This window comes from Sus scrofa, chromosome 3 (genome assembly GCF_054392235.1).
Source record: "Sus scrofa isolate SSC_HxYL_T2T_F1_AM1 chromosome 3, Sscrofa_HxYL_maternal_Yorkshire_Landrace_v2.0, whole genome shotgun sequence".
NCBI classification, from domain to species: domain Eukaryota; kingdom Metazoa; phylum Chordata; class Mammalia; order Artiodactyla; family Suidae; genus Sus; species Sus scrofa.
In genome coordinates this window covers 41,421,047-41,446,624 of record NC_139385.1, presented here as the reverse complement: position 1 = coordinate 41,446,624, position 25,578 = coordinate 41,421,047, and the positions used below count along the sequence as shown (strand labels likewise).

General features: G+C 44.2%; 1 protein-coding gene across 47 annotated transcripts in view; it reads left to right on the top strand.

Moving 5' to 3' along the window:
- The window catches only part of RBFOX1 (RNA binding fox-1 homolog 1), a 2,264,635-nt gene that overhangs the window by 2,195,700 nt on the left and 43,357 nt on the right, over positions 1–25,578 (top strand). For 23 of the 47 annotated variants that reach the window (XR_014840851.1, XM_085017654.1, XM_085017653.1 and 20 more), the window contains 2 exons: positions 16,446–16,488; positions 21,767–21,831. Coding sequence is in view for 45 of the 47 variants with exons in the window: in XM_085017654.1 (XP_084873780.1) it covers positions 16,446–16,488; positions 21,767–21,831 (108 nt within the window). In the remaining 2 variants the exon portion in view is untranslated. Of the gene's footprint in view, positions 1–9,731; positions 9,772–16,445; positions 16,489–21,766; positions 21,832–25,578 lie in introns of all 47 variants that reach the window. The other 24 variants (XM_021088068.2, XM_021088064.2, XM_085017651.1 and 21 more) reach the window with 3 other exon arrangements.

Sequence of the window (25,578 nt, the reverse complement as noted above, 5' to 3'; positions counted from 1 at the left end):
GGGTAGGGGTATCTGGTGGACGAAGGTCAAAGATGCAGCTAAAAAATCCCACAATACACAGGAGGGCCCTCCATCCCCCACCCCAGCAGAGAATTATGGGACCCCCAAATGCCAATAGTACTCCTCTAAGGAAAACCCAGCCATGCCCAGCAGTCTGGCATGAGGCTTCTCTAGCCAGTGACCAGCTTTTCTGGTCCGTAGAAAGATATCCAGGACTGTGTGAAAAGGGTTAACTGCATTGTCTATAGCTCTGTGGGTATGCATCTTTTAGAAAACCCGAATCAGCCTAAAGCATCTCTATTATGCGGAGGACAAAAGGAAGCACTCTGTGTTCATTATTTATTCACATCTCACTCATTCCAACGTAGAGCATTTGAAGTGTTTTAAACACAAATGCAATGAAACAGTTAAGAATATTAAGAAATGAAACCTGATGGAATCATCAGGAAAAGAAAATAAAAGCAGAGAAACAAGACAATATCCAGCATGTCTTGTCTTGTCCTTAGAGGTGGATCAATTTGGAGCTTCTTAATGCACAATACTACTGCAAAAATATTTTTTTTTTTTACTTTAACTGAAAAGGTGGTGGATAATAATGAACCAAGGATGAATTAGCCCTAAATTCTCCTGACCCTCCAAAATAATGCATGTCTCAAGTCTTATCTATCTGATGTTGTAAGGACCCATTGATAGTACAATCATTATCTCCAGCCCACAGTATTGAGCCCATTTTATAGATCTAGAAAGGCAGAAACAATGATTTGTTATTCCTCAGGCCACATAATGAGTTATGAAGGAAAAAAAAAAAAAAGAAGGTACCCTCTAGGCTCATGTAATTACTAGAGCAAGATTCATAAGCTATAAATGCAGAATTGCACATTTGTATCACATTGGTTTGTCTGAAAATCATTACCTTACCTTAGATGGTAATTGTAGCTTTTTGGTCTAGGTATCTTTAGTATCTCACTGCTATATGGAACAGAAAAATGTAAAATTACATCGCTTATCCTCACACGCACGATTTCTAAAAAATCTCAGAATAACATACCTGCTGTAAAATTGAAATTTGCTAACTTCTAATGAGCTTGCTCTTTGCTGGGAATAGCCATGCATAACTAATTAATGCCACATTCACCAGGGAGAGACCCAGGCATCTCCAAGCGGCAAAACACGTTGTTTGTGACTGCTTCGGACATGATTTCATTTTAATATTCTAGCAGTCTTCCTAATCATTTTGGTTATAACGGTGGATTGTGTCTGTTTGCTGACAATACTATGGCTGGACTTCTGAAACCCCACTTACTAGGAAGATGAAATTCTCAAGACAGGAGAGATGGGAAATGCAGAAGGGCTGGGGGTTGTGTGTGTCCGTGTTTGCATGTTCTATTAGAGCAGAGCACTGGTCGAAAAGGAGGAAACGCAGCTAGTTGCCTGGGTGTTTTGCTGGATTGCCAACTGCCTGGAGTGCCTTGGCACCAAGTGAAAAAGCGTGAACTCAGCATCTTCCGTGAACATTTCCTTTCCTTTCATTGGCTTAGACAGAAGGAATCCGTGGGGGAGGGGCGGAGGGGCAGCTCATCTTGGAAAGACGAAGAGCTGAGCAGGGCACAGAGCAGACCTTGGCTGGAGTAGAGAGAGACGGGATGTGTACTGGGTGCAAGCACATAGCAGACACCCACTTCTGTTTCCAGGAAGTGACTTATCAGGGTTCAGATGGTCCAGGGATGAGTGTGGATTTCCTGTAGCTGTTTGTCTGCGAAGTCCTTGGGCTTCTTGGTTTCTAGGGAGGACTGATGTTTTTCCTCTAGTCCAGTTCAGCTTAACAGTGCTTCCCTCGGCTCCGTGCACTGCCTTGCACTCAGGATGCTGAGGCAGATGGCACCTTGGGAGGCGTTTCTTACCTTCAAGTGCAGAGGGCACCGTAGAAGCTGATGGTTTCAATCAGTGGGATAAGTGATAAGGTAGGATGTCAGGTGAGCACCAGGAAAGGGCCCTTAGCCCAGTTTGGCTGCTGAGAGAAGGGTTCCAGGAAGAGAAACAAATAACAGGACTCATTTAAATCCAGTCACTTCCTAAACTGCCACGTTAAGATCTCACACGGCAACTCTCCCTCACGCCCAGAGATGCCCCATCTTTTTAGAAGCCATCACCTAGCAAACTACATTTCTTAAGGAAGAATTTCTTTTTCCCCGCTGTCACCAACTGAAGGCATACCTGTCAACCTTAACCTCCATTCTTCATGAAGCATCCAATATGAATATACTCTGTTCCTAAAACTCCAGCCCCAAATGTGTCATTTATCCTATATTCATGTACAGTTTCCATGTATTTCTTCAGAGATTTAAAAAAAAAAGAATTTCCACAGCCCCTCAGTGGCTCCTTTTGGGGAGGTACCATCGCTTCTTGGGTGACCCTTAGAAGTGTCAAGCATCAAGATGGTCATACAGGATTCACTAAGCATGCCCTTACATTCATGCATTTCCTTTTATTAATTTGGTTTTCCCCTCCACGTCCTGCTATTTTCTGAAATCCCTCCCAGCAAGTAAAGAACAAAGGTTATGAGGAGCCCCATCTGCTCGTCCTCCCATTTTTAAATGGAAAGTTATTGGGACGTGAATAGATGATCACTTCTGGGTGGGTCTGGGGCTCTGCTTGGACCATGGCAGCCTCACGGGAATGAGGCGCAAGCCCTAGGCTAGGCCAGTCAGCTCCTTATTGATTGATAACATCAATTGAGCGAGAACGGGTGATGCGTCAGAAAGCTAATGTCTACACAGTCCAGGATTGCCACCGTCCTATACAGACACGGACAATGGGGCAGATAAGATTGGCTCCTGCTCTTCTATTTCATTCTGCCCAGGGAGCTGACTTAATCATCTCTGTGGGCACAGTGGCCTTAGCAGGTGACTGAAAACTATAGCTGCCTCCCCAGGGTTGATAGAGGATGAAACAAGGAGATCCATGTAAGGCTACAACTTAATCAGTTCCATCAGGTGGCACGTGTTACGTGAACCGTAGCTACTGTTGTCGCTGTTGATATAGTTATTGACTTTTTATTAGCTGCCCACACTCGTCTCTTTCTCCAGGCCCCCTTTTGCTTGTGATAAGTCCTCAGGCAGATTCCACACTTCTCCTTCCACGCATCCATTACCCTTTGGCTGGAAGGCTCCTGCGGTTCACAGACCTCCGTTCCCCGGAAGCCACAGAGATGGCTTCAGACAGAGGCACCTCAGTGGTTTATGGAATCTGCAGATGGGAAATAAAATATTAACGAGCAGACAGTCTCAGAGAGGGTGGAATGGACCACGTCGTCCATATTTGTCCTTGCATTTGATCCCAGAGTCAGTCCCTGTAGAGGGGCCACCCTGTCTAGTCTGTCTTCGTGTGATTCACCTTTGGGAGAAAGCACCCATAGGGGGATTGCCTTCGGGGGAGCTGCAGGCTGGTGATCTGAGGATGGGGATGGTAGGTGGAAGCATCAGAGACATATGGCAGACTCAGCCCAACACCCAATGTTAGAGGAAAGCCGCAGTCCTCCCCCACAGCACCCCCTGTGACTGGCCTTCACTGGTTAATTAATTATTACACAGCACCTTATCCACTATCTACTATGTAGCACACATATTGTATGGGGATACAGATAGGAGTGGTAGAGAGCCTTGGGAGATTTTTTTTTTTTTTTTCATCACGATTCCTCTGAGTCAAGCATCCAGCATTCGCTGTAGGGTTTTGGTCTTGGCTCCCTGTGTATCTTTGAGCAAGACGTTGTCCACTTTCTCGGGTCATTAATTACGACCCATCTGTATACAGCTTCTCAGTTACTGTGGGAGGTATTTTGAGGAGACAGCGCTCCTGTGAGTATAGGAAACCTAGGGTAATATCCCAGGGAGAAACTTCTTACAGTTGGCCAGGGCCAGACGAAAGCCTGTAATAGATGCTTTGGGAATGCTTTCAGGTCAGGTCCTCAAAAAGCCCCTAGGGCTGCAGGTGTGTACCTTTCTTTCTCTAAATCGACCATGCTTCTTGGTTTTCGTTTATAAATGTCTCATCCTCAGACGGTGTCATCTGCAGCTTAGGTACTTCCTGGATTCACATGAACAGGAGGAATTAAAGTCATCATCATATTTTCACAGAATACTTTCTACTGGGCTCTCTAGCTTTGGGGGGTTTTTGTTTGGTTGGTTGGTTTTGGTTTTGGTGTGCATTCTTGTTTAAATTCCCAGCCAATTTTAAAACATAACCTCTTCCATTAAGGAAAAAAAAAGCTTCTTGACTGGGTGCATTGATAGACCAAACAGTGGTTTGTTGCTAGAAAGTCAGTGGTTCTTAAATGGGGGGGGGGGATGACATAGATGCCTTTGATAATTAATTAAAAAGATGTGTTTTCCCTAGGAAAATGTCAGTGTACACACACCACGCAGTTCTGTACAAATGCCAGTGAGTTTACAGACCCACCTAATATCTATTCAAAACACAAGTAGATTTGGATAAATTAAAATTTTTATTTTTCCACGTGGAATGGGCAGTAAGATAGAGCAGCTTTAAATAAGCTTCCCTTCAAGAATGTATTGGTTGTTGGGATAGATCCTGTTATACAAACAGACTGTACAGTTGGGGCATCCTGTACTTACTTTCTTACCTTTTTTATAAAGTAAACTAATTTGCTGTAGTGCTATCATTTCCTACTTGCATCCATCCAAATATTTAACTATTGTTATTACCTATCTAAGAAAATGAGCTGTGCATTTGCATTATGTTCTTGCAAAGCATATTGCAGCCTCAGAGTGATTGACAAGCAATACAATTACCTTTGCATGGCTAGACAGACTGCCTCTGCATTAAAATCGGGGTGCACCTGTTCAGGGCATGGTGACTGGGCTCTGGCTCATTTATCTAAGGCTACATTCTGGATGTCACCCCCTGCCTTTCTCTGCCTTCATCACTGATATTTTGCGTGCACCTCTTTCATGGGGTTTTAAAGCGTGTTTGGATATATCCTTGGAAACCCGCATGAGGCTTTGTAAGAGCTTACCTATAACCGGCTTCTTCCTAGAACAAGACCTAGAAAGTTGACCTCTAGTGTTGTCTCAAATTTAAAGGTAAATAACACATGCGAGGCGGTGTTCTGTAGGGCAAGAAGTCTATTCGTCCTTGGACCAGTAGCATCAGAATTCCCTGTTACTTGTTAAAATTGCAGATTCTCGGGAGCTCCCATTGTGGCTCAGTGGGTTAAGAGCCCAACGTAGTGTCGTGAGGATGTGGGTTCAATCCCTGGCCTCACTCTGTGGTTTAAGGATCCTGTGTTACCACAGGCTGCGGCATAGATCACAGATGTGGCTCCAGTTCTACATTGCTGTGGCCATGGCGTAGGCCTGCAGCTACACCTCTGACTCAACCCCTAGCCTGGGAACCTCCACCTGCCACCGTGGCCGTAAAAAGAAAATGAAAAGGGCGGGGGGGGTGAATTCTTAGAGTTTCCTGGTGGCTCTGAGACTTAAGGATCTGGCCTGGCCACTGCTGTGGCTTGGGTCTCTGCTGTGGTACAGGTTTAGTCCCTAGGCCAGGAACTTCCATGTGCCATGGGTTTGGCAAAAAAAAAAAAAAAAAAAAAAAAAAAAAAAGCTATAAAAGATTTTTAAAAACACAAAGTTCTTAGACCCAATGGCTCCTTCCCAAACCACATCCGTTGATTCAGAACCTCTGGGTGGGCATGGGGCCCAGCCATCTGTGTTTTAAAAGGCCCTCCAGGTAATTATGATGTGGCTGAAGTTTGACCCTTGCTGGCTGCTGTAGCAATTAAAAGTTGGGGCTGTGAAGTCAGGATGAACTGGGATAGAATCCCGGCTTAGTCAATACCGAGCTCTCTCCATTTCACTTAACGTCTAAAGAGGCTGTGATACCATGATCCATCTCATGGGGCTATTTTAGGGATTAGGCGGACCCACAGTCCTTGTTCTGTAGGCATGCGGAGTAGTGGTAGTCAGATGTATGCTATGACTTAGGGGAAAAAAACACATGGCATGGTGGTGAAACCTGCAGCTCATAAAGTGGCCTCATTTCATGCAGCCAGCGAGGATGGCCCCGTGGGTTCCTGGTTTTATAGAGTCATCCTGAAGGCAGATCCTTCCCCCTGGTTTCTCTTCCAAACCTGCAGGTGTTGCACGTGGGGAAGACCAGCTGCCCCTTCCCCATGCGGTTTGTGAGAGCAGATGGAATTCTCCATTTACTTTCTTAGGGAAGCCACCACATTCAGCTGGCCCTCTGACCTCCCCCCACACTAGACATTATGACCTGGACCCTCTAGACATGGGCCCTTGCATTGCTGTTCCTTTGCCTGGCTTGCCCTTCCTCCCTAACTAGCTCAGATGCTGCGATTTGGGGGGGGCGTTCACGTGGGTTCCCTCACCTCTGGTGCTAGCCCTCGATCTTCCAGTGCTGAGCCAGAGGGCCATCGTTCCCCTCCTCTCCTGCAGCTGTCACGGCTGCTGCCCCCTTGCTTCTGTACCCTTGGCTTTGAGCCGCCCTCTAAGCTCCCTGAGGGCAGGCTTAGCTGGTGAGCTTGCTCTCTGTGGCATCGTGGTTGGAGTCTTATCAGCATTTCAGTAGCAGAGAAATAGGCTCATCATTCAGTGTGTCTGAGCCTGTTAAAATAAGACACCCCCTGCCTCCACCAGATCAGGGTTTTCCCTTTGGTTCTCAGAAACATGGGGGTGTCAGAGTCCCAGAGTAATTTTCCATGGTCCACAGTGGTGGGCAGAGCGTGGCAGCTGGGTCACCTTGTGGGACAAGAAAGCAAACTCCGTTCCCTGTTCCTGTCTCACTTCTGGGAGTTGTTGGTGCACAGAGGCTTGACATGGAGGCATGCAACTGGCCACAGTGCCCAAGAGCTTGTCCCGAGAAAGGAGGGGCCCCTTTCTTGGCCAGAGCTCAGCCTCAGCCACTCCTGGTCCACACCGTGTGTCCCCTGAAACAGCCCCCAGTGTCTGCTCCGTTATTGACAGACAAGCAGATGCAGATGGGGTCTCGTTCTACAGGTAGTTGGAGAAAGGCGTCGCTTCCCATATTTGAATGTGTATTCATACTTTGTTACAATGTCCATATATTGTTCACACCTGCATCACATTCTGTCTAGCCTTACACCGGTCTCCTGAGTTAGTGACCAGCTTTTGAAACTTATCCCCCCTCCCTCCCCCATTGATAACATCCACTGACACTGAATAACCAGATCAGAGACAAATGTGAGACTGCAGGATCCTACCTCTTAATCCAGTATTGAATTCTACCTGGGATTTCTCTGTGTCACCGTCAGTCGCCTCCTGATGCCCAACTTCCCCTTTAAATGATGGGCAGTATTCACCCAATGGATATTTGTTTTACCTCTTCAGGGTAGAGAGCAACACGTTAGGTATGAAGTGGGGTGGAATGTGGAGTCAGCTTTCGGGCACAACTTCCAGGGTGAAATGAGCGGTGTATGCAAAAACCTTTAGGGTTGGACCGATACTTAAACTTATACGACACGTGAGGATCAGAGGATGAGCATACATGATGTTGGTGTTTACAGGAGGGGGAAGAACTCAGCTTGAGGCGGGCACAGGGCAAAGCTCCTGGAGAGTGACACGTACTTAGAAATGCCATGGCAGGGGCTGTGCCCAGGGCTTTGCAGACATGGTCTCATTCAGTTGTCAAGTACTTCCACATGGGTATGTACCAGCCTCTTTCCCCATTGTACAGATGGCTAAGTGAAGCTCTGAAAGCCTAAGTCCTTAGTCTCAGGACCCATAGCTGCGTGTTGGTGAGGCTGTGACCCAGATGCCCTGCATTTCCCGTCTACCTTGGCTCTCGAACGGTCATCAGCTTTCGGATGAGGTTTTTGGGAGAGGAGGCTATGCCGGCACAAGGTCGTGCAAAGGTGTGATGGCAGGAAGGAATGGGACAGAGCTGTTTTGATCTGGGCTGAATGATCAGCTCTGGGCCCCCATCTTCTTGGCCGAGGCCAGCCCTGCCTTCTGACCCCCAGTAGGCACCATCTTTTCATGTTCGAAACGTTGAAAGAGAAATCGAAGCGTAGCCGAGGACTGTCGCACACCTCAGTACCTTGGATTAGGACTTGACGCCGCTTGACAAGGGCGCGTGTGAATTGCAGCCCTTTTCGATCCAAATGTAAACAGCCGAACGCGATTCCCACCAACCTCCTTAAGTGTGTGAAATCCCTGCCCCGTTTGAAAAGATGCTGGGGCTTGGGGGGTAGCCAGGCAACTGCGAAAAGCTCTGAGAAGCATGAGAAGCTGAAGTGTTCTCCAGCAAAGCAGGGTCTCCGCCGGGTGCGTGTGTGCATGCGCGTTGTCACGTGCCTACTCCCTGGCTCTCAATGTGCTTGGCTTACCTGGGGGTCTGCTCTGCTCCTGAAGCCTGCTGGAATCTGGCGGTAATCAAAGCCATGCTGCCATCAGGAGCCCCGCGCCGTTCGATGGCGGGGCTCATTGGTCCTTCGTTGGAATCATAAATCATCTGTAAACTCCATGGGAAGATCTCAGGGAGGGTTATTAATAACCACTGCCGTCCTGTGGAAAATATGCCTGGAGAAACCCGCGTTTTTAATATTTGAGATCTCCTGCAAGCCCCACAAAAGCCTGGGAGGTGTGCAGGCTACCCAGGACCCTCATGGACCCATTTTAGTGGTTAGGAATTAGAAGTCAGTTTTCCAGGATCCCATAGCTATGAGCTTCTTTTCCTGGCTCTTTCGCTCAAGGTACACCCACAAAGTTCTGGAAGAGTCCAGGATCTTTTATGTACTGGGTCCTGTGGGTCCTTCCTCTCAGGGAGGAGAGAGCTGCTGTGAGGCCAGGCTGGTCGCATCATCATGTGGGGCTTTTCTTAGCCTGGACATAACGTATGCACCTGTACACGCAGGCATATGTACATACGCACAGATGTGCAAATACATCCTTCTACACACATCATAGGCACACTGTATACATTCATATACCCATGCACACACATGCACTTAGACACATGCACACGGTATGCACACGGTATACACACATGCATTATGTCCGAACTAAGACACATTCATGTGCATACATGCACACAAAGCATCCACATACCCTATAAACATATATATTCTTGCATACGCATCTACACAGATGTTCACTCATCCATATCATTAGAGATCTTCTCTGACATTCACCATAGAAGAGTGGTGTATGCAATTACCAAATACAGTTCTAGAGTGTGAAAGAATTTAGAAGAATATTTCTGCAATCATTTGGATCATGCAGCTCCCCCAGTGTCCCTTCAGCATCACCCATACTGAAAATGTGACATCTGCATCCCTACTCTAATCCATCATAAATTTTAAGCAGATGATTTTTCCCCCCAGGGGGAGCTCAGGGGTTTGACCGAATGCACACACTCTGACCCTCCTATCTGCTCAGGTCACTTAAACATCAATCCCCTTTGCATTTCTGTGCCCCTCCCAAGAGATGGGAAGATGTGGTACCCAGCACACCACCACGTCCTGATTCTGGGCGGACGCGGAAGCCCAGCCTAATTTTCTCGGTCTGATGGACTGCTGTTGTCTCCAACCTCCTTAACCCATGTGAAAAGGCTCCTCGAGTTTCCTGTGTCTCGGATCTTGTGACCAGACTAACTTCACCAGTGCAGGGGTTGGTGTGTCTGCATGGGGAAATGCACTAATATGAATGTTTTTCTTTGTGTGTGCACCCTTGCAGTGTTGTTTACCAGGATGGATTTTATGGTGCAGACATTTATGTAAGTATTCATGAACATGCATGCCATCCTTGTTTCCTCCCGGAGTCATTCTTTTTACAAGTTTGCTGTGCCTTTCTCTACTGGGTTTCCTCTCTCTGCGGGTGAGAGTCCAGAGGCTGAGGACAGAAGGCCTTCTGCTCACGACCCCTGTGGAGTGAGGGGCACACGCTCCTTTTTACATCTCAGAATCAGTGCAAAACACCACCCCTGCTCAAAAAAAAAAAAAAAAAGATGTTCTTCCTCCCAGGTCAGATTCAAGCATCTCCTCCAGAAAAGATTCCCTTTCAAGGTTTCACTATGGTCTGTGCATTTTCTGCATAGTACTGAGGATGACAGCTGTAGTTACCAGCTCTAGAGGGTTAAAAGATATTTTCATGGCTGATGTTTTGGAGGTTTTCTTGTCCATACATGTAGTTGTTTGGCACTACAGCTCGAAACATATTTCTTTCCCCCGCCCCCATCTCTCTCTCTCCCTCCATTGATGATTTTAGCGAGAAATGGCTCCTAACAAAATCTAGACCAATGTGAGCATCCCACTCTTTTTGTTCTCACTCCCTTATTCCCTTCACTTCCCCCAAACGGGTACCTGACTTTGAAGTAGTTGTCAAATTTAGAATTGTGTGTTGATGGTACCACTTCACTTGAGCTTTCCACTCTTAGGAAAAGGAGGATGTTCTCATTAGGGGGCCCATAATTAAATTTACCTAAGTTGATCCAGAGGTAGTGTTTCACCCATGTTATTTTATTAGCAGCGATGTTACGAAAATGAGTTCGAATAAACACCATTTAAAAGAAATGTGCAGGGTCGGGGGCGGGTATTTTCTAAATCATATCATTATTTCTGTTATGAGTGACCTTAAATAAATTAAGTGGAATCATATTTGTTGTTTTATAGACTAGATAACAAAGAAAAATAAAACCATACTTCTGACCAAATTGATGCAATTTACTAGAAAATAGGAACAATGCTAGTTATTTAATTTGCTTCCCTTTGAATTTCAAATAATTACAATTTCGAGACAGAGTATTAATCTCCATCAGTGATGAACTTGATTCTATTATTATTGCATCAGATACATTCATTATAATCTGTAGGTCAGTTTATTTTCCCCCCCTTAAAAATAAATGAATGAACACGCTACACTTTCTCTATTCATCCAGGGGATAACCAATTTCCTGTCTGTGGTTATAGCTCCATTCAAACCTTCTCAAGTTCTCTTTTTCCAAACTTTCACTTGATGTCATTTTAAATAGAGAGGCAGATGGGGGCTAAGTAGGCTGGTGCTCCTCCACCCCTCAGATACCCACCCAATGCACCTGAAAATCAGTCTCTACCCCCGCCCCCAGTGTAGCCTCTGTATAGAGGATGAAGGTGGAGGGAATTAGGACTTAGTTTAGGATTTTTTTTTTTTTTAATTTGGGAAATGGAGGGAAGCAGAGAAACGATGGAGAGATTAGAACATGCGACAATCCACCAAAAAGTAAACTATCTTCATAGAAACCTACGAAAGGCGGGGAAATGTGGGCATGACAAAGCCTAACTAAATTTGAACATATTACGGAGTTACCGTCATGGTGCAGTGGAAATGAATCTGACTAGGAACCATGAGGTTGCGGGTTCCATCCCTGGCCTTGCTCAGTGGGTTCAGGATCTGGCGTTGCCACGGGCTGTGGTGTAGGTCACAGACATGGCTCAGATCTGATGTCACTATTGCCGTGGTGTAGGCTGGCAGCTGTAGCTCTGATTGGACTCCATGTGCTGTGGGTGTGGCCCTAAAAAGCAAAAAAAAAAAAAAAAAAAAAAAAAAAAAAACCCCAAAAACAATCAAACATATTATAGTATTAGCTATCATTTGCTGAATGTTCTCATCCCTATGAAATGACAACAGTTGACCTCATCTTTTGTAAAATGATACTACTGTATTGAATTTTTAATTTGTGCTGTCCTATGAGTAGGTCAAATTGGTGTCTTTCTCTTGCCTCATAGATTGTTGCATCATAGGAAGCAGAAGCTGCCGGAAGGCACAGGCTATAGGATCCCACAAATAAGGGGGAAAGTCAGTGGTTAAGAGTAATGGATGGAGAATGTCGCATTGGTTGGGACCAGTTAAATTCCACGAGAACAAAGCGGATGGAGGAGTTCCCGTCATGGCTCAGCAAGTTAAGAATCTGACTAGTATCCATGAAGATGCAGGTTCAATGCCTGGCCTTGCTCAGTGGGTTAAGGATCTGGCATTGACGTGAGCTGTGCTATAGGTTGCAGACATAGCTCGGATTGGGTGTGGCTGTGGCTCCAATTCAACCCTTAGCCTGGGAACCTCCACGTGGAGTGAGTACAGCCCTAAAAAGAAAAGAAAAAAAAAAAAAAAAAGGCAAAGGGAGAGAGCAGAGGGACTTAGAAGAGAGCAAATACACCAGCATCCAGACTGAGATGGAAAGAGACAGTCCGTTCAGGGAGAAAAGTTCTCCCAAAGTCCCTTGGTGCTTTTGGTCCTTTAGGGCTTTTTGTTTCCCACTGGGTGGGGCTTAGATGAGGGGAGTTGTGTCAGTAAAATTAAGTCCTGAGTTTCGTGGTATCTAGGTTTAGAAATCTGTTCTTCTTGCCCCTATCAAACCAACAATATTTATATATTTTCCCCATAGCTCATAGTATGACAAAAAGATTTTTCGGCAGGCAATTCCAAACAGAAAAAACTCACTGAAACATGAATTTGGAGCTTTGGTTACATGGCACCTTGCTGCCCTCTTTCCAGGAAGGTAGCTTTGGGAGTACTTGGCTCCATGTCAGATGGCAGCTTGGGAATGTTGCTGCTGGAAGGCACACGTAGGTGGGGACAGTGAGACCCAGGTGTCCCCATTACAGCAACAAACCAAGGGCTCAGAGATGACCTTAAGTTGATTGAAAGGTGAGAAAGACTATGAATATTTCCTGAACACCAGAGCTTACAGGGCAGCAGTATTCACCTTGGCCAGAAGTATAATCTTTTTTTTTTTTTCTTTTTTTTTAGGGCCACACCCATGGCATACAGAACTTCCCAGGTTAGGGGTCGAATAGGAGCTGCAGCTGCCAGCCTGCACCACAGCCACAGCAACACTGGATCCTTAACTCACTGAGCAAGGCCAGGGATTGAACCCCCACATCCTCATGGATCCTTGTCGGGTCAGTTAACCCTGAGCCACGAAGGAACTCCCAAGTATATTATAATCTTGAATGTGCTTTTTCAAGCTGCTAGTCCTCTGTCCTTTGAGATATTGGTGTGTTCTCATGACTGGAAATGAACCCCGTGCTCCATTTTTTTTTTAATGAAATGATGAATCAAAAGATTTGTTAAAAATTATACAAGGTTCTATTTTATATAAAGGAAGTTTGTGACTTGCCTGTTCCATCCCATTAAAAAGAATGCACAATCAATAGGTTTTGGCAATCCTGGGAGGGCAGGTGGTCATCAGGTATTTCTTTTTCATTTTATTGGGCAGATAGTGAGCTTCTGGCGGGGGTTGCTTTTAAGGAAGGTCAGTTTGTTCTCAGCCTTGACAGCGTATCAGAGCAACCCAAGGACCATAACGGCAGGGGCATCAGAACGACTCTCCTTTTGTGCATACCCTACTTCCTCCAGCTCCTCCTCTTTGTTGCCCAAGGTCTCTCCATCCCTCCCACTGGAGGTTGGAGGCCCTCCTCTCATCTCTCAGTTCTGCAGAAGCATGGAGGAAGTCATTGAAAGATCTGCAGGATCCCCCAAAACAAAACAGAACAAAATAAAAGGAGTTCTCATCATGACTCAGTGGAAATTAATCTGACTAGCATCCATGAGGATGCAGGTTCAATCCCTGGCCTCACTCAGTGGGTTAAGGATCTGGTGTTGCCATGAGCCATGGTGTAGGTCCCAGATGCGGCTCAGATCTGGCATGGCTGTGGCTGTGGTGTTGTCCAGCAGCTGCAGCTCTGATTCATCCCCTTGCCTGGGAACCTCCATATGCCTCAGGTGTGGCCCTAAAAAGACAAAAGAAAAAAGCAAGAGCTACAGGATCACTACAACCAGCAAGCCACATCCTCATATCTAGAATGAGCTCTCCTGAAACGTTTCAGAGAATAAAGGATTGACAGAGAAGAGAGAGAAATGATCATAGACACCCTGAAAGTACTTGGGGCAGTGGATTTGTTATAAGATGCTGGGGAGCCAGAAATTATGGTAAAAACCAGGGACTTGCCCTTGGGCTGAGGGCAAGGAAAAATACTCTTACTGGAGAACCCAGGTCTGTAGGAGAAATGCCGCCCATCACGCTCAGGTCCAGTGTAGATGGCCACTCATCACAGGACATAGGAGGTTTCTGAGTCTGCAAAGAGGGTAACAAAGGTCATTTTCTGGGGGTCCCTTCTATCCAAGGACACACTACACACACACGCACACACACACCCGTGCCTTTATCTCAAAAGGTAAGAAATGAGCTTCCATAGCTAGTGTATCAAGTCTCCAAGTTCACTCTTATCACTTAGTGGTGCACATGTCTATAAATTCTCTTCAATTAAAAAGTGGGCCAAGTTACAGGAAGAAAAGATATAAATAACAGGAGAGACGATTCACGGATATGATCAATTGTTTGCATGTTGAAGCAGCAAGGCCATGTCCCTTGGACCTGCAAAGCAATCTGTTAGGTTTAGGGGTGAAGTGCTGGATCTCATCAGGCAAGCATTGATCAAGGGGCTGAAAATAAGGGTTCCTGAACTGAACTTAGTCCAGACACGTGTCTTGACCCACTCAGGGAGATATCAAAGAATATGATGTTTGATGAAAAGTTAAGAATTGAAAATGGAGAGAAAGAAGAGATAACAGGGCTATAAAAAAGGAACTGACAGACTCTCGGTAGAATCTAGAGTAAGAGATTGGAGTTCTGGGCACTGGGAAGAAGAGAAGACAGGAGCAGGAGAGGAGAGAGGGAGAGAGGGAGCTGATAGAGAATATAAGTGTTAACCTTACCCGCCTTTGATTAGGAAGGCCCTATTCTTTCTAACACTTAGAGCAGCTCTGAGGCTACCCAGCAAATATGTCTCCATGCGATGCCAGTGCGTTTTTCCATCATGCCCAAATCCTATTATAATGAGGTTCTTACTGACACCATGGCTAATGCAGTTATAACCTGAATTCATGTCACTCTGCCATCCATAGATCTTGAAGCAAAGAGATGTCCTCATTTCACTGATGTTTGAACTCAGGACAGAGGGGTGTCCGTAGCTTCGGGAACGTGTAATGTTGGAAAGCAGAAGTTCTTCACATAAATACCCCAAGTGTCTACTCCTGAGACTGCTTTCAGAGGGAGCCAGGGGAGGGCTGGCTTTAGGCCGGTCACCGAGGGGGAGACAAGAGCCCATCGGGAAGTTAAATGTCTACCCTTTAAGTGACACTCTTCACGTCCCCTCCTCACGTGGCCCTATCAAGGGGCAACTTCATTACCCATTACCCACTACCTCCATTTTTTTTTTCCCCAGAGGAGGAGACTGTTTTCAGAAAAAAAGATGAAATAATTGGTCCAGAAATCTTCACTGAGACTGGGATTCAAGCTACAGAGCTCCACCCCGAAGCCCTGAACCAACAGAATGATATTTTTGTCCTTGTTGAGCAAATTTGATTAATACAGTGAAAGAAAGGAAGGGAGGAGAGTGAGAAGTGGAGAATGGAGAGCTTTTGGGGTGGGTAGGGCACCAGAATAATAATATTTATACTTGAAACATCCAAATGAGAGAGAGGGTGGGAGGAACTTGTACAGGCATAATTCCACAGACATGGATTTTAACTTAAAAAGGAAGTCTAAGTAGAAAAGCCAGACTGTATAAGATACACCACACTCACCCAGCTTTATAAGGCAGGTCCTTAAATCTCTTAAAATGTTCAGTCACCTTGTGATCTGCCCTGGAACTGGAATATTTCACTTCCAACTAGAGCAGCTCACAGAAAAGATTAGCCTCACCCACACTTAACTCTCACATCCACAAACTGCTTCCCCATCTGCCCAAGAGTTCTCTGGAGATCCGGCCAGTGCTGGACTTGACCGAAGTGACAGCCACATTCACAGAAGCTTTTCTAGACCTGTGCACACGCCCACCCATAGCATTGCTAGTCGTATGTGTTAAAAGTAGCTTCAGTGTGATTCATTGTTTCATGAACTGCCATTGTGCTATCTATTGTTATTTGAAATTATATTAAAAACATAAAGGCATTGATACAGCTACGTTTGCAACTATGCTGTCACCTGAAATGCCTCAATAAATAGGCATCAGCATTAAATCCTCAGTTGTTCCAGAGAATTCCAATCATGAGATATAAGTGATACATGTAAGATAGTTACCTTGAGCTGTCGGAATATCCTTGGAAGGGACAGAAGCCATGAAAGTATCCTTTTTTTCTTCTCTGAAAATAAACACAGGTTATAACACAAATGCCAGGTGTGGGGCTTGATACCCGCCCCCACCTTCTCCGTACTGTCAGTTACAGAAATTTGCGAGTAAGAAATGTTTGGCACGGCTTGGTCCTTCTTTTGGTTTGATGGGTCACAGTTGGTCTTGGTGAAATAAGAGAAGCAAACTTGTAAATGAATTGCTCTGGAATTTCTGTCTGACTTATGCATTTTCTTTTATTTCATTTTTGCATTGAACACATTACATTTCTGTTTCCTTATAGAGTAGTGTATCAAGAGCCTGTGTATGGCAATAAATTGCTGCAGGTATGAAATCCCGGCTGGTGGAAAAACTCCTCACTATTGATTGTGGGTTTGCTGTGAAATCCTACTAACAAGACAATTCTGGGGAGGGGAGATGTTCTCTAACATAGGAGGAGGAAAGACTTAACTGAATTTTCCAGTTTTGATGTGAATTGTTCTAGAATAGAGATGCTCATCCTGAAATTTTCTTTTTTTGCTAGATTATGTGTGTCTCAACATGGAGGTCTGGCTTGGTTATTCCTTTCTAGTCTTAAAATGTATTTGGCTTCAATTCATGTAAATTCAGTGAACAGAATTCATGGGTTTCATTGAGCCAATTGTCTGAGAAATACTTTAATAGGTTCCTGGAGTCAACTGGGATGGTGAAACCAGAAACCTTTTCTACATCCAGCATGGAGGGTCAGCCTAGTTTATAACTTTCCCTGGCTTCAATGCAGCTTCTTGTCAATTTATTTCACAACTTTTCCCATAGCTCTCAAAGCTATTTCTCACTGTGAAGCAACTTCCAAAGGAATGAACCTGTAGGAAGGAAAAGAAAAAAAAAAAAAAAAAAAAAAAAAAAAAAAAAACAACCAACAAACACATACATTGAAGTGTAGCCGCCTAAGCGCCTAAGTATCCAAATCTGGTCTATAGCTAACATTATAACTCTCAAATAAAATGAAAGAAGAATATAAAACTAAAGATGAGCAGTGAGTTTTATCACATGGAGTTCCCTATAACCTGCAACTCTCATTTTTGTTTGGTATTAAGTCAATTAAGAAAGTACACTTTCTTTTTTTGGCTGCATCCATGGCATGCGAAATATCCTGGGCTAGGAATTGAACTTGTGCCACAACAGCGACCCAGGCCGCTGCAATGACAACGCCAGATTCTTAACCCACTGTGCCTCAGGGAACTCCCAAATTAAGAAAGTGCACTTTTTTTTCTTACTGTAAGATTAAACAAGTTTTAATAAGAAATCTAATATTTTAAAAAATGGATACTTGGACTTAGGAGAGGGCCAAATAACTAAAATTTCCAAAATCAATTTTTTTTTTCATCTTTCAAGAAAACTGGACTTCTTCATGCTTTAAACACAGCTGAACATATCATGCAGATAAAGAGTAACGATTCATAATTCAGTTTAATGTTTGGCAAATATTCTTGTACATGTCGTTATCATGCATAAATGTTGTGTATATATTAATCCACCTGTTTTTGCACAAAGTGAGATCCTTGGATATTTTTGGAAAGGAGGGGGCCTCTGTGATGAAGTCCATGAAACACACACAAACACACACATGTTAAGTCCTACCCTTCCCCATGTCCCCACCAGCACACAAAAATATCACTTCCCAAGCAATTTGCCATTTGGCTATTTGAACATCTTTTCCAAAAGTATTTCAAAGTGTGATTTCCACTGTCAAACCACATTGAGATGCAGCGGAGATCCACAGGGCTTATCAGTACTGCTTTGTGAAGTTCCGCAAATGAGTAACCAGTTTCATTTCATTTCACTCAGCATCTCTCAAACCAGTTTGGTCATGAAACCTTGCCTTTCTCTGTCACTATGAATATCCCAGCAAGCACTGCTTTGAAATGATACCTGGGGGTGTCATTAGAGGTCCTTCATTGGTAGTGCCCCCCACCCCACCCCGTGGCCCTCCAGAGGTCTCGCTGACAGAGGAAGTGTTTCTGATCATATGAGTCTGTATCCTTCATGGTGGTGGGAGAGGAGCTCCATAATGACCATTTAAAAGCTATTCTTTCTATAAGGTCACATTTGTATTTTGCTGCCCAGCATGTGCAAAGTATGTTTTAGAAGTAGGGAGTGCAGAGTTCCCGTCATGGCGTAGTGGTTAACGAATCCGACTAGGAACCATGAGGTTGCAGGTTCTTAACCCACTGTGCCTCAAGGGAACTCCCAAATTAAGAAAGTGCAGGTTCAATCCCTCGCCTTGCTCAGTGGGTTAAGGATCCAGCGTTGCCATGAGCTGTGGTGTAGGTCGCAGACGCGGCTTGGATCCCGCATTGCTGTGGCTCTGGCGTTGGGCGGCGGCTACAGCTCCGATTCGACCCCTCGCCTGGGAACCTCCATATGCCACGGGAGCGGCCCAAGAAATGGCAAAAAAAAAAAAAAAAAAAAAAAAAGAGGTAGGGAGAGGTAGGGAGTGTAGAACTATCTTGTCCTTCTCTCTCCCCCGCCCCACCCGCGCTTTGGTTGGGTGGTGGTAAAAATCTAATTGTGAAGGACGTATTTTTTGTCCTCATGTCTGGGAGGACCACTTTCAGCAGGAACATGGTTTGGTGACCACAAATGGAAGGGAATGCTTTCTTTTTCAGACATTACCCCAGAACCTTGCAGAAGCTGGGGCTATGCTCAGCGAGCTGCAAAATATGGGGCAATAAAATTGATTAGAGTCACCTGTTAGAAAGGCAAATTAAAGCAATTTAATTTTTTGATCATTTTACAGTGTATGCACAAATACACCGCGTTAATACACGACTCTGGTTTTCCCCTTAAACGGACTTCATATGGAAGAAAAATAGCAAAGGAAGGTTATACAATATGCAGATGTGGAGGTATCACGCCATCCAATCCTTTTCTTTTTCCGCTTATTACACATTTCAGGGATCACTTAGACCTGGACTGTGCAATATGGTAGCCAACAGCCCCACGTGGCTATTCACATTTAAATTCAAATGAACGCAAATGAATTAAAAATTCCATTTGTTGTGCCAGCCACATTTCAAGGGTTCAATAAACTTAGGATGAGCAGCCCACATGTTGGGCAGCACAGATATAGAACATTTCACTCATCATCTCACTCATCATCGGGTCTACTGGATAACAAGGACCTTACTGACCAAGGTCAAAATCCCTCCACTGGCTCCACAGACTTTAGCAGACCATGATTTTGACTCTTGAATCAGGTTTATAACACCTTCTTAAATAACAAAGGCAAGTGTGAAGACAATGGCTACTTGGCCCTGTCTCACACGGAAGTACACACTTACTTTCTCAAGTGGCCAGCTCATAGGCAAATATATAGAGAATGGGTCCTTCCTAAAGCTTCATAGACAAGCCTCTCTGTTGTGCAGAAGGATCCCAGGTGTACACACATCCGTTGGATATGCATGTTGTCAACCTAGTAGTTGGTGAGTTTTGTCCTAGGTGTGTTCTGTTTGCACTGCCACAGTTTTTCCCACTTATCAAACTCTCTACCTACTGGGTTGCTGGAAGCCATTGCAGAAGCTGGGGGAGTTGTACAGAGTTCAAACAAAGAGAGTTTACAAGCCATCTGGGACCAAATTCACAGTCACCAAATCATGATTGATTCACATGGCACTCAATGCAAAGATCTTTGCAGTAATTTTGGGGTTTTGTTCTGGGAGTGAAAGAAAAAAAATCACACACGCACACTCACTTTCTCCACTCAGAACTCTCAGCTGGTTACAGATAATGCCTCCTGGCAATCAGAAAGCCAGTTCCAGCCCCTCCTCACCTCATTAAGTCTAACATACATATCTGCACACCTGTGTCTTTGTGGCTGCAGGATGAAAGCTGAGGAGATGGGCAAGCAGATGAAAAGAATGGCTCCAGAAATCTGGTGACCCAGTTTCCCCTCAGCCCATCAGTCTGTAGCTTGAGCGTGGTGCTCCTGTGACAACTGCTTTGGTTTTACAACAGCTCAGCACATTTAATGAGTTTCTCCGTTCCTAATTAGAGAACATGGTGTTTGGAACACCAGGTGGTGTCTGGCTAAGACCTCTTTTTCTTTTCTTTTCTTTTTTTTTTTTTTTTTTTTAACTTCCACATTGTTTTTCAAGAGAGACTTAAAAAAAAAAAAAGAAAATACTGGCTCCAAATTATTGGTGATTATCTGTCAGGATGTCTTGGATGTGTCTTTTCCAGAATGATCCAAAGAACAAACTTGATTAAGGAGAAACCAGCTTTTTTGGAGTTGCTATGTCAGTGAGAACAAATTTACTCTGAAAGTTAGCTGGGATTGGCAGAGAGTAGAAAGAAATTACAAAGACCAGTGTATCTATCTTTTGATACATCTTTTTGCAATCTTCTTATTCATTTGTTTCCTACCCTACTACTTAGTTCTTTTACTACTTATGGAGCTAAATATAATAAACTCTTTCAGCTAAGACACCATTAAATCTCCCCAATATACCAAGTTTGTTTGTTTTGTTTTTTTGTTTGAGACCCTCTGACTCCATAGTATGTCTGGAATTATTCCTTTCTAGTGAGGGTGAGAACCCTTCTGCCTCCCAGAGGATTATGGGACCATATATTCTAATTAGATCCTGAATGGTCCCTGTGTTATCAGTGGAGACTGGATCCTGTTTGTTAATTGTGCTAAGATCATTCGACAGCGGTTGATGTATCGCTGTGGTCTGCTGAGCAAGAAGCTCTGTTATTTTCACAGTTTGATAATCAATGCTCCACTGAACACAATTCCTTTCGAATATGCCCATTTGCTTGTCCTCTGCTTAATTGAACAATTGCAATTACTGGTACATACAACTAAATGTTAATTATTCTTTTCTCAGATTTTTTTTCTCTCCTAATGATTTTATTTACAAATTGGAAGACTTTATCATATTTTCCACACCAAACAAGTTCCCCATGTGAACCACCGTGATATCATTAGCTGAAAAGACAGAATTTTTAAGCACTCACCATTCCTTTTTTTCAAATCATTACGTGACATTTAGAAAGCTAAAGACAGTCCTCTGTAATTGCTTTAGCGGTTGAACGACATATACAAGAGATTCCTAATAAATTTTCAATCCAAGCATTATCTTATTTTTAAAATAAATATAAAAGTATGACATTGGGGCATTGGCCTGACCTATCTTGGGTTTTTAAGGAAGTAATCAAAGATCGTTTGAACGAGACCTACGTGAATAGCTTAACAGAGCGTGATCATTTTTTGAAAATCTGGAAAGTTCAGCAAAGTATAAAACGTATTTAAATAATTCCCCATAATCCTCTCCACCCCCAAACAATTACCATTAATTAACATGTAGGTACATCTCTTTCAAAGGGGATCTGGGTTCTCCCTTTGGCTCACAGCGGCTAACCTTGTAACATGCAGCTGGGGTTGGCCGTCCACTCCTTGTCTTTCTGGTGCGTTTGATACTTGTGCTTCAATACTAAGCTTTCATTAACCTCCACTTTAGATTGGTAGATGTGGGGAACTGCTGTTCTGCTGCAATCTCACAATCGGGCGCCCGGAGTCGGCCTCGTCTGCTTTCCTAAGTCCAGTTTCTCCTTGTGTTTTAGGGTGGTTATGCTGCGTACCGCTACGCCCAGCCCACCCCCGCCACTGCCGCTGCCTACAGTGACAGGTAAGGTCCTTCCTTCTCTCTCGTGCTTGACAGCTACCTGCCAACTAACTTAGCTGGTGGGAGATGAGATTCTTGTCTGGTCTTGGTGCAAATGCATGACGGCTGGGGAGGCAGCACCCCAAAAGTTAGATCCCCCGCTGAAGGTCAACACTGGACCACATAGAAAATGTACAAGGATGCCTCGTTCATCTAAACCCTCGCCCTCTCTGCTAAGACATAGGGACAGTGTGGTGGTTTGTCCATGCAGAGTTGTGTTGCAGATCACAATTCCGGTGACAGCACAAAGCCCACCCCCTGCACAACCCTCCTCGGGGTCTTCTCTGGGAGACCCTGGTTGCATCTAACTCGTAGGATGAAAACCGGGAGGCAATCCTGCAGGTTTACCTCGATTGAAGCATCCCATTTCCCATTTGTACATCATTGTACACCTAGGAAAGCGTTTCCCTTTAGTGCATTTTAAAATCCAAACTCAAAGGAATGGGGGAGGTGTCCCTGGCCTTCATCAGGAGAGTCGTTCTTCTTGGCAACACCCAGTGACCGTTCTTATGAACGTAATGCTCACCACATGTTAAGACTGGCAGCAAGAGGGACAGAAGTGGGTTTAAGAAACACAGAAGTCAGAATTGGATGGCGGGGGTGAGAACTGGGGGATGGAGAGGCTCTATTACCCAGGCTTCACAGATGACTCGGTTTCTGAAATGGCAAGCCACAGCTATTCTTGTATACGTGCTTTGGAAAAAAAAAAAAAAAGCAAAAAAAAAAAAAAAAAAAAACCAAGAAAGGGTGCGTTCCCACATTGAATGCAAATCGTTGGCTCTGTTTTCTGAGGAGATAAATGTGAATGTTCAGATGCTCTGCATGCACAGATGTCATTGAGGGTGCTTATTTTGGGTGATGACTCCTTTTATTTAAAATTATGTTTCATGAATAAAATGGTAATGGTAACTATTTGCATGTGTGGCTGAGGCATGCTGGGTCAGACAGGTAAGCAGGCGATGTCTTTGACTCATGAATGGGGACTGTCAGCAGACACTGGTCCTCCTACCTGGCCTCTCGTGACTTTTGTTCCTCTCTCGGTTTGCTGTGGTGTGCTTCCTCTGCAGTTCCATCCCATTTCTCACAAGGTGTGTCGTTAGCTCCCAGTAGCTGCAGAATCCTTCTGAGGTTACACTAAAACCAAAGAAATGCCTGAACCCTGAAAGCTGTGCTTGGAAAACCCCCATGCATCTACTCATAAGAAACGGCTCTTTGGCAGGGTAGAATGGAGATCTCTTCATCTGGTTATGTGCAGGTACCATTAGTATTTTCTTAGGAACAGCCCAAGTGAGTTCTCTAGGCTGAAGGGATGCTTTGAGGGGATCCAAACAGTTGTCAACACGCAGTTCTCAATTATCCATTCACTCAGTTATCAGTTGCCAGGATGCCAGAGAATGTTTCACGGAGGTGGCTCTTTCAGTCCACTTTGCCACCGGCTTAGGGAAATTGAGAGGGTCAAAAAAGCTAATGAAAATGATGACAATCTTGCCATACTCAAGATCATTACACAAATGAAAAGGCTTAATGCTATTAAATTCTGCACACTGAAGATTTCCAAACTATCCATTGTAATTCGGTTCATCTACAACCCTTAATTATTTTTTATGAAAATATCTTTAGATGCTAAATTTTCAAACACCCACTTTGTATATAATTATAATCCTAGTAACTTTAGCCTGCTGCATAATTATAAGAATCTTACACAGATTTATTTCCTCGGATTTTTTTTTTTAAATCTCGCTTCTCAGTATAAGTGCATCTATCCCCAAGCTGCAAAAAGGTTAATTATGAAGATCTAATTTTAATTGCTTTCTTCAATAAGACCAATCTAGACATTTGAAAAAAATAAACAACGTTTAATACTGTTCTTAGAATTACTTGAGCGTCTGGCCATCTCCATTTGCATTCAACTGGAAATTAAGTTAAAATTTTGCTGCCATTGGGAGAGACCATATATGCAAATGTATGTATGAAATCTGTTACTTTAATATTGTTAATATTTCTCACTGGCAACATGTCCTACTGAAAAATTGCCCTCAGTCTTGGATTGGCAAATCTTGAATAACTCTGCAATTCCCACTTTGATGTAACAGTTTCAGTTGAGAAAACCAACTAAATATACTCTTGTCCATGTAATTGGCCTCTTGCTGTTCATTTAAAAAATTTGCACATTAGGTTTTTTGGTTGCTGTGGAAATTGATTACTAGCCCTATTTCACTTTATTATAAGCAAGACATTTGCCACCTATGGAAATATTGCATTGAGAGAAATGCAGTAATAGCTAAATTACCAGAAAACAATCTTTAAAGGGATGTTTCTGGTTTGATTTGTAAAGTGTATTTATAAAATGATGGTACTTGCTTTTATTTTTATAAGGCAGGTAGGAGTTCCCCTTGTGGCCCACTGGGTTAAGAACCCAACTTGTATCCATGAGGATGCAGGTTCAATCCCTGGCCTCGTTCAGTGGGTTAAGGATCCAGCATTACCTCAAGCTGTGGCATAAGGGGCAGATGCAGCTCAGATCTGCCGTGGCTGTGGCTGGGGATTTGACCCCTAGCCCAGGAACTTCCACATGCCGCAGGTGTGGCCCTAAAAAGAAAAAAATAAAGGCAGGTAAAGAGAAGGAAGACCCTTTAATAGAAAACACATATTTGGGGGAAAATAAATTATCAGAATAGCTCTTGAAGCTAAAGATGCCAAGTATCTGCAATTATCTCAGAGCAATTATGTTGTCATTTGTTTTTACTCCATCACAGTGTAGTATCAGTAGTGAGAGACTCTTCGTTGCACTTTCTAAAAGACAGGCAGGATGACTAAGAGGAAAGCTTCTTAATCTAAAGAAACCCCTTCAGAATAGGAAGGAAACTCAGCAGGAAGGGAGAATGTTTGGGTGATGCTCACCGGCTGTCAACTTGATCAAAAGAGAAACTGCAACAAACTTTCTCTGTAATCATGCAATTCACTCTTCACACATCTTGAAAGCAAAAGAAGTTTGATGTCCCCAGTTGGTAGAATTTTACCTTTAATCAGCACAAATTAAGCCCTCATCTAATTAAAGATTCAGGGGCCTTTGGAAAAATCTTGAACTCCAGTAACCTCAGGACCCGCCAGAAGGTCCTTAATGGCCACCTTGCAACTTCCTGCCATCATCTTCTTGGTTAAAGGATCACATGCTGATGATCTCAGGGTACCCTGCAGATTTCTGAAGGCTACCCTTCCAGAGTGAAGACCATATGGTGTGGGCAGAGATTTCCCTAAGAAAAAGACGTGACCGGAGGAGGGAAATTTATAGTCTCATGGATGAATTTAGTGGGAATAGGCAAACATCTTCCCTGTGCATTTAGGAAACATTTGGGAAGCACTTGACTTCACCTCACATCTCTACTTCTGATCTCACTTGGATGTGGCGAAAACCAACCAACCAACCAACCGTCCGGACGCTCATGGGAGAGTGTGTTCTGAGCTTGAACCTATGAAAGCATGGCAGTGGGGCCGATGGTCATCTGGTCATTGCATGCCACGTGGTGTTGCTGATGTGTTCATGGTCTGTTCTGGATTGGACAGGTTCATCATTCCATTAGCTCGATGAATGGCTTGCTTGAATTAAGCCTGGGGACAGGCTTCTCTCTCTTGATTGGCTCTCGGTTTCTTTGTGTATTCTGACTGGGTCCTTGTTGCATCTTTGAACAGCCAAGCTGGGAGGCAGGGGTG